Below are 12,516 nucleotides of genomic sequence, written 5' to 3' on the forward strand. Positions count from 1 at the left end.
TTCATACCTGCATCATATATCAAACCCTCTTACCTCCCAGCTTTGTAGAGAAGATGGCAGTCTGACATGTTGGTCTCTCATCAAATAGCGTCTGTTTCCCTTTCATGTGGTCACATGCAGTATGGCTTTACATGTGAAGTGTGTGTTACTCTGGAAACATTTGAAATATCCTAAACAAAATGACATTTTTCTTTTTTTTTTTCTTAATTCAACAGAAAATGCCCTAAAAACAATAGAGGACGACGACAGAAGCAAAACCTAGGTCATTTTACTTCAGATACATCATCCAGAATGGTTTAAACTGATGACTTTTATATGTACACTGACCATGTGATGTACATTTGTCTTTTTTTAAAGAATGGAAATATTTATTTCAGAGGCCTTATTTTTGGACATTTTTAGTGTAGTACTGTTAGCTTGTATTTAGAATATTCAGCTACAACAGTTTTGGACTGTTTAGTAGTCTTTGTTTTATGTTTTTAAATACAGAAATTGATTTCACAAATTTGTACCACATGGTAATTCTAAGACTTGTTCTTTACCCATGGAATGTAATATTTTTGCAAAGATGGACCACTTCACAAATGGTTATAAAGTCAGACCCACTTCTTCCACAATGACCACAGCAAATGACCAAGCATGAACTGAAGGTAAAGATGTTTACAGATTACTTTTCTTACAAAAGAAAATCTAGAAGACTCTGTGTTTAGACATTTCAATGTTTTTGAGATTTATTAACCGATTTTTTAGACACTGCCTATCGCATGAATTGTAAAGCTGTGTGTGTTAGATGTAAAATATTTATAAGGTGTATGGACTGGAATTTGATCCTTTCTCTCCTTGAAAAAATAATTCTGAATTTTTAAAAGTATATGGTAGCAATGATGGAACGGATCACTGAAAAGTAGATTTAGGTGTTGTGAAAATAGTCTGTTTAACAAACAGATTGGAATAAAGCTTACACTATCATTTAAACTACTTCTATACACATTCATTTTTAAAGAAATATTTGTTTTAACATAAATAAACCAATTGTATCAGTGTTTGTGAATAAATGCAAAAATGATTGTTAACGATTGGTGCTCTTCACATGAGCTTAAAAATCATCTAAGACCTCTCTCCAAATTTGTCCTGTAGTAATAGCTATACTAATAGATTGTTGGTGTTTAAAGATCTGAAGTGTGAATAGAATGTATTCAGCTGTTTAACATGTAGTTTAGGTATTCAGAAGTATGCATGTAGAATTTAAGAATATGTTCAAAATATTAATTTTAATATTTGGTTTGGAAAAGCATGTTATAATATAATGTTTTCACTATACGGCCTCTGTTTTGGTGTGTTTATTTACTGCATTCTTTGATATTGACATATCAGTATGTTTAATATGTGAAATTAATAGAAAAAGCAGATTTCAGTTCAAAATTCCCATTTGCTTTTACAAATACTGCTTGAAATTGTCTAAAGGTAGAAGCTTCACCCAGCGCTTGGAGTTTGCCTTTTTGGTTATTTGGCTTTGAGGCTTAATATTAGTAACATGGTGGCCTTAGGGAACTTTTTTTTTAAAAAGCTTTCCTCTTCTACCCACACAGTCTTATTTGAGTCCCTTAGTCATCAGTAAGCATGTTTGGAACAGCACCCAGTGCTTTTGCAAGGGTTCATATTGCAGAACAGTCACGTATGGGTATTTGTAGTTACAAATACTTGACCAGTCTCCAGGGGTGGGGTTTCCAACCCTTTAAACAACCCTGTTCCCTGTTATCAGGCTAACTTCTTGCTCTCAGTGCCAGAATTGATTGCGCTAAGACATCTTTCACTGAGAAATAAATAAAATGGAACATAATGGGTCTGCTTCAAATGCTGATAAAATCCACCAGAATCGCCTGTCGAGTGTGACAGAAGATGAAGACCAAGACGCTGCTCTTACCATCGTGACTGTGCTGGACAAAGTAGCTGCCATCGTGGACAGCGTGCAGGCCAGCCAGAAGAGGATAGAGGAGAGACACAGGGCGATGGAAAATGCCATGAAGACCGTCCAGATTGACCTGCTGAAGTTTTCGCAGTCACACAGCAACACAGGTTATGTCATTAACAAGCTGATGGAGAAAACGCGAAAGATCAGTGCTCACATTAAAGAAGTGAGGGCCCGAGTGGAGAAGCAACAAACTCACGTCAAAAAAGTTGAATCCAAGCAAGAGGAAATAATGAAGAAGAACAAATTCCGTGTGGTAATATTCCAGGTAAGCTGGCACCTGTGTTTAGCTCGATTACTGCTGTCTCTTGCGTCCTTTAATGGCCAACAGGTCTTGTCAGACCTGTCACAAGGTAACGATTGTGTATATGCATGTGGTGGAGTTCTGTATCATCAGAGATCTCAGGATAAAACCATTTCTATGTTAACTGGTATACGATCATGTCAGTGTTTTGAGCTTCTCAGCCGTTTCATGTAATATGAACTGTGGATCATAGCTGAGTCTATTTCTTGCCTTTGAAACTTAATATTGGTAAGCTGCTTTTGGCATATTAGCTGTATTAGCATGATGCCCTCTCAAAGCCTTTGAGAAGGTTAGGACTAGAAGATATCTAAGAAGCCTCCAGTTTAAAACACCTCTTTGTTATAGAAAAAAAGAAACTGAGGACCTGTAGCTCTGCAAAGTGGTTCTTTCCCTTATTATGGAGAGCCCAGAAAGCCCTAAACAGTAAAATGTAAACTTTTCAGAATATAATTTGTCTATTGGAATTTTTACCTATAATAATGTATAAGTCACAATAATAAGACAAACGGTCTATTTCTTAATGAACAATCAGACAGTTGTTCTTTTTCTTATAGTTATATAAATGTAGGAGTCACATAAGTAATTCCTTATATTTGATTACCAAGTCTTTACTTAGCTGAATTCTTTTAGCTGCACTGCACAGCTTGTGGGATCTTAGTTCCCTGATCAGGGATCGAACCTGTGCCCTCTGCAGAGGAAGCACAGAGTCCTAACCACTGACCGCCTGGGAAGTCCCTACTTAGCTGATTTTACATGATAGTTTTTGTGTGGCGTTGTGTGTTGAGATAATAAGTTCCTATCTTACTCTGCACTTGATACTCATATTTTTTGAAATAGGAACACATCCATGGCGAATGCCTAATATCTATAATATATTTTAAAACTCTTACAAATTAAAAAGGAAAAAGTTGAACTTTCATGGTAGAAAAATTGGAAAGTCATTATCAGTCGGTTCACAAAAGACAAAGTAAATGAGCAAAATTCCATTTTCACCTATGTAAATATTTGCAGTTACTGAAACATTCACAGAGTTTAAGAGTAGGAAATAATAAGCACTTAAATATTCTGCTGGTAGAATATTAAATGGTACATTTCTGGAGGGCGGTTTTGGTATTATGTGTTAAGAACCTTAAAAATTCGCAAACCTTTTGGCCCCAAAATTTAATGTCAAAGAATTTGTTGTAAGCATAAAATCAGGAATGTGTGCGGGCATGTTCACTGGTACATATATGCAGTGTTATCACACTGTATTTTTAAAATTAATGTATGCCCATATGCATAGGGAAAAGGCCTAGAAGAATAAAAACAAATTGAAATAGGAACACAGTTGGTAGGTAGTTGAAAGATACCAGGGATGTGGGCCATAACTCCCGGGGCATTCTTTACACTTTAGTCAATTCTCCATAGCCCACTGTTGGCTGATAAGGTTACACGGGGATGGCAGAGTGGTATTTTGGATCTGTATTTAAGAGCCTGTTGGTTATTTAGGAGGAAGAATGGGAGGAGAGAGAGGGTTGCTTACTTCAAAGGTAGTCAAGTTCGACTATGCCATCTGAAGGCCTTTACCATTTCCCTCTCCTCCCAGGTCCCTGGAAGTCCTTCTCCAGACTTAAATTTTTGAAAAAAAAAAATCAGTCATCTTACTCTCAGAAGCCAGTTGTAGTATATGTAATGGGGATCTAAATTTAGTACTGGAGAATGTAGTATCCATTCTTGAATTCACTTTTCCACGGGCATTAACAGTTCATTGCAGCTCTATTTACAATAGCCAGGACATGGAAGCAACCTAAGTGTCCATCAACAGATGAATGGATAAAGAAGATGTGGCACATATATACAATGGAATATTACTCAGCCATAAAAACAAATGAAATTGAGTTATTTGTAGTGAGGTGGTTGGACCTAGAGTCTGTCATACAGAGTGAAGTAAGTCAGAAAGACCATATGCTAACACATATATGTGGAATCTAAGAAAAAAAAATGGTTCTGATGAACCTAGGGGCAGGACAGGAATAAAGATGCAGACGTAGAGAATGGACTTGAGGACACGGGGAGGGGGAAGGGTAAGCTGGGACGAAGTGGCATGGACTTATATATACTACCAAATGTAAAATAGATAGCTAGTGGGAAGCAGCCACATAGCACAGGGAGATCAGCTCGGTGCTTTGTGACCATCTAGAAGGGTGGGATAGGGAGGGTGGGAGGGAGGGAGACACAAGAGGGAAGAGATATGGGAACATATGTATATGTATAACTGATTCACTTTGTTATAAAGCAGAAACTAACACACCATTGTAAAGCAATTATACTCCAATAAAGATGTTTAAAAAAAACAAACAAACAGTAATGGGTATAACTCACCCTCCACTTGCATGGGGCATGCCAGGAAACATTCTTGGTATCCAGCATTTCTCCTGAGAACCTTTGTGTGAAGAGTAGACCAGGTTAACAATCAAGATTTACAAAGGCTAAAGAAAGCAGAGGAGTTTCTGAGAAGTTCTAATTGACCCTTGTTTGTCTATTGACATAATTCTTTTTTTTAAAAGTTGTTTCTATATTCACCTGTTTATTCCCTGAAAGTTGCTATTTTTTTTCTTTGAGCACCTACAGTTACTTGAATAAATAGAAGATTGTATGAAAAAGGAAGCGAGAGGCACTAGTGAGAGACATAATGCTATGAAGAGTGTGAAGTTAAGTTGTTCAGAGTAAGCAGCACTTTATCTATAAGCAGTGGCTATCTCTTGTAATGGGAGAGCATGTAAAGAAAAGATAAATACCAATGGATTCAATGATTCATTAGATATTAGAACACTGTATACAGCATTCATATGGGTTTGTTAACAGTTAGAAGTCATATGCTTAACAGTTAAAAGTCATATATATATGTGTGTGCATATATATATATATATATATATATATATATATATATATATTTTTTTTTTTTGGCCAAACTGCGCACATTGTAGGATCTCAGTTCCCCAACCAAGGATTGAACCCAGGCCACGGCAGTGAAAGCTCCAAATCCTAACCACTAGACCACCAGGGAACTCCCAAAATTCTTATAATTCATTCTTACAGTTAATATGTTTAAGTGGCTATATTGAGATTGCTCCTTCCACTAAAATTAACTTGAAGCTGAGTAATTCAGCTCTAGTATACTTTCATTTCGATTTGGGTTTTTCCTCAAAAAGATTTCCCTAGATATATCTTTTGGTGGCAAGTCTTTATTGCTATTTTATCTCCCACCGTTGTGTACGGCAGAGCTTTCACCTAATTGTGGACACTGGCATTGAAAAAAATTATCTGCTCTTTATCATACAGTTATGATTTCTCCTTGAACATGCTTTCACCTTAGCAACCTCCTCACCATGAAAGAAAGCCAGGAGGCTTCCCATATCTTCTAACAATTTTGCTTACTAACCACATGCCCGTGCCTCCCAAATGAGGTATTTGGCCATTCCCTAATGATAAGTCCCGGACTTCTAAATATTCGAAATTCTCTTAGCAGTATTACTTTGATAATCAAGGCCATTATACTCTGACTCATAATACTCATTTTGTTACAAAAATCATCTTTTTACCTAGAATTTTACATGAAAAAATGTATAATAATTGTATTTGGAAATCAACTATAATTCAGCCCTATAATTTTCAATTATTATTACAGTGTATTCACCACTAACTCATGGTATCTTTGACTCAGAGGAGTTGCAACAAATAGATTTACATAGCAGGTACTTTCTCTGTCTCTACCCCTGTTTTGTTTTGTTTTTAAGCCTGAGTTTGTTGTGCAGTTGAAGAAGGGTTTGTGATTCTTGAGTTAAGCCATAACTGATTACTTCACAGCAGGATTGTGAGGGTTTTTCCATATGAAACAGTAATTATTGTTTGGCTCCTTTTCTAATTATACCTACTCAGTCCATACCCACCCACTCAGTGCTGCTGAAGCTACTCCCTGTAGTAGGTGTCAGGAAAGGAGAGGAATAATGTTGCTGCTTCTGATTCATCAGAGAGCTATGAGATACCCACTCTACCTTTTTTTTTTTTTTTTTAAGTTCCTAGACTCTCCAATCCTGTAGCCAAAGAATTTAATTTTAAATAAGTATCCAGAGAAGTAAAGTTCTGGGGATACGTTCTTGACTATCAGGATGATAGGTTTTGGAATACGTATAAATGTATTTCTTACACAGTAAATTTTTTGGTTGAACAGATTTAATCTGGATCTCAAGTAGGAGCACAGTTTCTTTTAGAAATTTCAACTCGTGGATTCAGTTAAAAATCCCATGATCTTTAAAGTTTTTCCTGTTTAGTTTTAGAAATAACCCCGAAACAGAAAGTGGGGGTCCTTTAGCAGCCATGTTTCTGGCCTGGTTCTCAAGGTTACCAGTGTCTGCCATGTTCCCAAATCCAATTTGATGAGTCCTTTTACCTTTTTGACATATTTGTCATAGTTGGTCCCTCCCTCTCTTCTTGAAACTTTTTTCCCCTTGGCTTCTGGGGGTGCCTCTCGCTCTTGGATTTCCTCCTGCCTCACTGGCTGACATTTATCCTTTTTGGTTCTTTCTCATCTCTTCCTTCCTCTTCTTCTTTTTTTTTTTGAATTATTTATTTATTTATTTGGCTGTGCTGGGTCTTAGTTGCGGCACATGGAATCTTAGTTGCCCCGTGCGAGATCTTTGTCGCAGCATGAGGGATCTTTAGTTGCAGCATGCAGGGTCTTTAGTTGTGGCATGTGAACTTTTAGTTGTAGCATGTGGGATCTAGTTCCCTGACCAGGAATTGAACCCGGGCCCTCCTGTATTGGGAGTGTGGAGTCTTAGCCACTGTATCACCAGGGAAGTCCCTCATCTCTTCCTTCTTATCTTCAGGTCCAAAATCCATTTATGTATCAATAACACCAAAATTCAAAAATCTGTAAAAATAAAATTTTTATCGTAACTTATTTGGCAGCAAGACCTAGCTTTACCTGAACTCAGTGGATGCCAAAACCCAACCTCAAGTAGCATGAGGCTGTTTATACTCTTTGTCCCACCTTAGAGTGAATGTTTGTATTTTTTTGCCACAAAAGTTTTCTTCCCAAGATCTCACTGGGAATGTTATGTAATATATTATTTTCCCCAAATCTGAAATATTCTGATTTCTGAAAGGTAGCTTGGTTCCAAGGAGTTTTGAATAATGGAGTGTAGACCCATTCATTCAATCTCTTGGTGATCTCTTTCATCTGGTCTCATGATTTTTAGTTTCATCTTTATGTTAATGATGCCTAAATTTATCTCTAGTCCAGATCTCTCTCCTGAATCCCAGACTTATGTACTCAGCTGTCCACTCAACATCTCTGCTTGGATGTACAGTGGGCATCTCAAAGTCAGCATGTTCAGATCCCATCCTTCCCCATCTCAGTGAATGGCTAATCTGTCCTTCAGCTGCTCAGGCCCTGGACTAGAGAATCATCCTTGACACTCTCCACATCTCAATCTAGCAGCAGCAGATCCTGTTGGCTCCTACCTTCAAAGTGGATCTGGAATCAGGCCACTTTTCACCACCACCTCTGTCCACACCCTGATCCATCTCTTACCTGATTGAGCTCAGTGGTCTCTAACTGCTGTCCCTGCTTCTCATCTTGCCCTCGATAGCCTCGTTTCAGCAGGGTGACCCTTTTACAACATAGGTCAAGTCATATCACTATCCTCCTCAAAACTTTTTAGAAGGCTTCCTATCGCACTCGGAGTAAGAGCCACGGTCCTTATGATCGGATACAGAGCCCTACGTGAGCTGGCCCTCCCACTACCTCTCTTACCCTCTCTCCTCTTGCCCCTTGGTCACTCTGCTTCAGCCACACTGCCTTCCTTGCTGTTTCTCGTTTCCTCCCAGTTATATGCATTACCTTCAGGTCTAGGCTTGGATGTCACCTTATTAGTGAGGCCTTTCCGAGCGTCCTCCCCAGTCACTGTGTATCCCCCTGCCCTGCTCTATTTTTCACCTTAGCACTTATCACCATCCAACATACTATGTAAGTAACTTGTTTATTTCTCTCGTCAAGAATACAAGTTCTTTTACTCTTTTTTTTTTTTTTTTTTTTTTTGCGGTACACGGGCCTCTCACTGCCGTGGCCTCTCCCGTTGCGGAGCACAGGCTCCGGATGTGCAGGCTCAGCGGCCATGGCTCACGGGCCCAGCCGCTCCGCGGCATGTGGGATCTTCCCGGACCAGGGCACGAACCCGCATCCCCTGCATCGGCAGGCGGACTGCCAACCACTGAGCCACCAGAGAAGCCCTTTTACTCTGTTTTATTCAAAGAGGGAGGTTCTCAGTTCCTAGACTAGTGACTGGTGCATGGTAGGTGCTTAGTAACAATTTGTTGAATGAAGGCGTATGCTTCTTATTTGTTCCAACCGTCATTTGTTGAGTATACCTACTATGTACAAGGCACTCTGATAGATGCCAGGCATAAGACATAAATAAGATACATCTCTGCTTTCCTGGAAGCTATTATTTAGTGAAGGCCTCAGGGAGACATATATAAATGAGTAGAGTTCTGATTCAATTCAGACTGTGATAAATGTTATAAGTAGAGGAATGCATGTGTCATTATGGTATAGATTGGAGACAGGTTTGACCTCTGGGGGAAGTTGGGGATATTTGAATTGACTCGAAGAAAGATTTTATTCACAAAGCTGGAAAGAGGTGAAAGGTAGCAAAAACCACGTTTATAAAGGCATGCAGGGATGAAAACAGTATGTGTTTAAGGAACTCAGAGGGGTTGTGTTGCTGGACTGGAGGAGTGGGAAAGTAGGTTTTGCTCAAACTGGAGAGCCTTCTAATTATACTGAAGAATTTGAACTCTGTCCTTTGAGTATTGGTGAGCTCCCCAATGTTTTAAAGTAGAGAAAGCATGTGATCAGAGCTATGTTTTAGAAACATTTCTCAGGAAGTACTTTGGTGATGTTTTAGAGGTATAAGTATTGCACGAGTTCAGGCCTGAGATGACAGGGCCTGAACTAAGACGTTGGTAGAGGCAAGGAGGAAGGAGGCGGGAACAGAAGAGTTAGTAGTTATTAAGCAATATTACCGACAGCGCTTAGTGACCAGTTGGAAATGGGATGAAGAGAGGGAATATTTGGGACCATGCTTCTGAGGTTTTTCTGGGTGGCACCTGGAGGTATTGGTGCTGAGAGGTCCAGGAAAGGATGATGGCTGGGCCTTGATTTTTGGATATGTGAAGTTAGAGGTTCCTGTGTTACATCTAGGTGGAGAAGTCTTTCTGACATGTAGAAATGGGTTTTTATCTTAGGGGAAGGGGAGAGGTGAAGGTAAAAGATTTGTGAGTCTGCTTGCCTGGATGTGAAGGTAGAGCAGTGGATAAGTTTGCTCGGGGTGAGCTTGGGAGATGAAGAAAAAGAAACCCTGAGAAATGCCAGCATTTAGGGAGTGGGGGGAGGATAAGCAGCCCGTGGAGGAGATTGAAAAGGCGTGGCCGGAAGGTTAAAGAACCCATAGCTAACACGCTTGCTTTCTCTCTCCTTCAGGAGGATATTCAGTGTCCAACGTCCCTGTCTATCATGAAAGACAGAAGCTTGACTGCTGAGGGTCCAGAGGAGGAGGATGATATCTTCGATCCCCCAGTTGATCTGTCTTCGGATGAAGAATATTATGTTGAAGAGAGCAGATCTGCCAAGCTTAAAAAGTCAGGCAGGAAGCGCATTGATAATATCAAAAAGGCCTTTTCCAAAGAAAACATGCAGAAGACACGGCAGAATTTTGACAAGAAAGTGAACAGAATTAGGACTAGAATAGTGACGCCAGAGAGGAGAGAGCGGCTAAGGCAGTCAGGGGAGAGGTTAAGGCAGTCAGGGGAGAGGCTGAAGCAGTCAGGGGAAAGGTTTAAGAAATCTATTTCTAATGCAGCTCCTTCAAAGGAAGCTTTTAAGATGCATAGCCTTCGGAAAACTAAAGACCGTGCTGCGGCCGAAGGTCCCGAAGAGGTCAGGGAGATAAGGGTGGACATCATTGCCAGGAGCGAGTCTCTGGGCCCCATCAGTGAGCTGTACACCGAGGTGCTCAGTGAAACAGACCCCAAGGAGGCCAGAGCCTCACATCCTCCCCGAGAAGGTGGGGAAATCTCGACCCCCGAGCCTTTAAAAGTTACTTTTAAACCCCAGGTGAAAGTAGAGGATGACGAATCTCTTTTGCTAGATTTAAAGCAGTAATTATAAAGAGGAATTAAGTATATTATAATTGTAAGTCTCCTTAATCACACAGTTTTAGTTTAATTAGCATAGTCATTTACATGTATATGCCATATAGGAAAACATAAGTGGTATGGCTGTCTCATTTCTTAGGTTTAAAATTTTAAAGGTAATACAATTATTAATATACATTTGCTTAATTAATATACACTTCCTGGGGAATTCTTTTTTTTTTTTCCCCTCCCCCAGGACTTACATGATTCTATCAGCTTTCTCTCTTAGGTCACCTCTCATGGCAGCTGTGTGGATTTTTAAGTTCCTTTCTCTTGCCCATCAGAAAAATAGTTTCCTAGTGAGGCCCAGTTGGGTGTTCGGTAGTCAACAATAAATGAAGGCCAAATTTATGGCCATGATTTATTTGCAAGTGAACTCTCGATTTTGGTCTAGATTAATATTGTGGCCAAGCTCAAAGGGGAATAAGTCACATGAGTATTTTATCTGTATGTTCACATCAATAGATTTTTTAGTAAATTAGCAGTCACACCCCTTTTTGATGCCTTTGCGTAAAAACGTTGAAGTGCTGGACTTGAGCGTTTAGTTCTGGCATCACAGCTTTGCTTACAGGGAGCCACTTGGCAAGTCGTCTAATGGTCTGGTCAGTACAACGGAGAGGGTTCGCCTGTCCTACCCTTCTCAGAGGACTGTTGTGAAGATAAGGAAATGTTATACATTCTGGGGGAACAAGAGCTATTTCCAGAGAAAACAAACCCCACTGGTTCCTCAAAAGCAGAATCGAAATAATTCCATCTTCTGAAAAAGTCCTGAGCTCCAAGCAGTGAGGACCTAGGTCGGACAGACACTAAAGTTGGTCTTCAGAAGCGTTTTCACAGAATCAGGAATCAAAAGTCAATGTTTGGGTGACATCTTTTTTGTCAAAGACTAAAACCAGACCTTGGGTTTGAGTTGGGTCTTAAAACGTTTCCTGGAAAATTCTTTTCTGATTTTCTTCTGATTCAGATCTCTGGTGGACTGGAGCGGCATTGTTTCGAGCAGCATGAAGCCTGCAACTGTGGCTGTGTCTTCCAGAGGCCTTTCTGAAGTCAGCCCTTGTGCAGTGCTTGGAAATGACCTCAGATGCTTCTGATTTCCAGAGTGAACCCCTCAGGGCCCATCCGTCCAAAACAGTATTCGTAGGTGTTCATCATAACTGCTTTGGGAGGAAACCAGATTCCACTTATTTGTTAGCTGTAGATCTAGCCAATCTAGAAGTAGATATTATTGCTAAAGAAAGAGAAATGGTCATAACGGTCCTGCACTTGTGTATGTTTAAATCTTCTGGTTTGTAAAAGGGAAGAAATGATGGAATTGTGGAATTTGAAGAGTTTGGACAGCAGTCAGCTTTCAGTCAGTTTTGGATGCTCAATTAGTAATTAAAAATTGTACACACACACACACACACACACACACACACACACACAGAATCAGCTTTAAAATATTTAACTCAGTTACCCAGCTGTTTGGGTTTGGGAGTTTGATTCAGCATCATTTCCTCTTCACTCTGCGTGAATACATAAAATCATGAATTGTTAATCTCATTATCTTTTTTTATTGAAAACTAAAGTGTATACAGCTTTGAACAATACTTTAAAAGGAATAATTTTTAAAATGTTAGAGTTTAGAAAGAGCTTGGATGCCTAATCACACATTTCCTTAAAGCCATAATAAATTTGAATTTAAAAAAGACATTATTACAAAGTTTGATGTCAGTGTCCTTTTTGTAAATATTTTTACTAATAATGAATGCAAACAGTATGGCATGTATTTGATATAGTAACCCTATAGATATGTTTCTAGGTTAAGCAGAATGTAAAGAAGTTATATGCTTTTTTTTTTCTGGCCCTACACAGTCCTACAATTGAGCAAAATATCACTGTCAAGGAATTTTTGTAAAGTCCATTTGCTTACTGACCCATTATATAAGCAGACTTGATATGTTATGGAACATTTCCCACATAGGTACGTTTGAATTTTGATTTAGAAGGCATTATAGCCTGGCCA

The 12,516-nt window shown here is 39.3% G+C and overlaps 2 protein-coding genes across 3 annotated transcripts in view; both read left to right on the forward strand.

Annotated features, from left to right (window-relative positions):
• TMEFF1 (transmembrane protein with EGF like and two follistatin like domains 1) overlaps positions 1–1,529 on the forward strand; it is a 139,152-nt gene extending 137,623 nt beyond the window's left edge. For both annotated transcript variants that reach the window (XM_079925998.1, XM_079925995.1), the window contains one exon: positions 216–1,529. In XM_079925998.1, coding sequence (XP_079782124.1) covers positions 216–300 — 85 coding nt within the window. In that variant the 3' untranslated portion in view covers positions 301–1,529. The remainder of the gene's footprint in view (positions 1–215) is intronic.
• Positions 1,530–1,829: 300 nt separating this feature from the next.
• Positions 1,830–10,479, forward strand: CAVIN4 (caveolae associated protein 4; the record flags this gene model as incomplete). Its single annotated transcript, XM_079925999.1, has 2 exons — positions 1,830–2,237; positions 9,799–10,479. 2 exons carry the CDS (start codon positions 1,830–1,832, stop codon positions 10,477–10,479), a joined length of 1,089 nt encoding a protein of 362 aa, XP_079782125.1.
• Between the last annotated feature and the right edge of the window lie 2,037 nt (positions 10,480–12,516).

Source organism: Stenella coeruleoalba (genome assembly GCF_951394435.1).
Source record: "Stenella coeruleoalba genome assembly, chromosome: 7".
In the NCBI taxonomy this organism is placed as follows: Eukaryota; Metazoa; Chordata; class Mammalia; order Artiodactyla; family Delphinidae; genus Stenella; species Stenella coeruleoalba.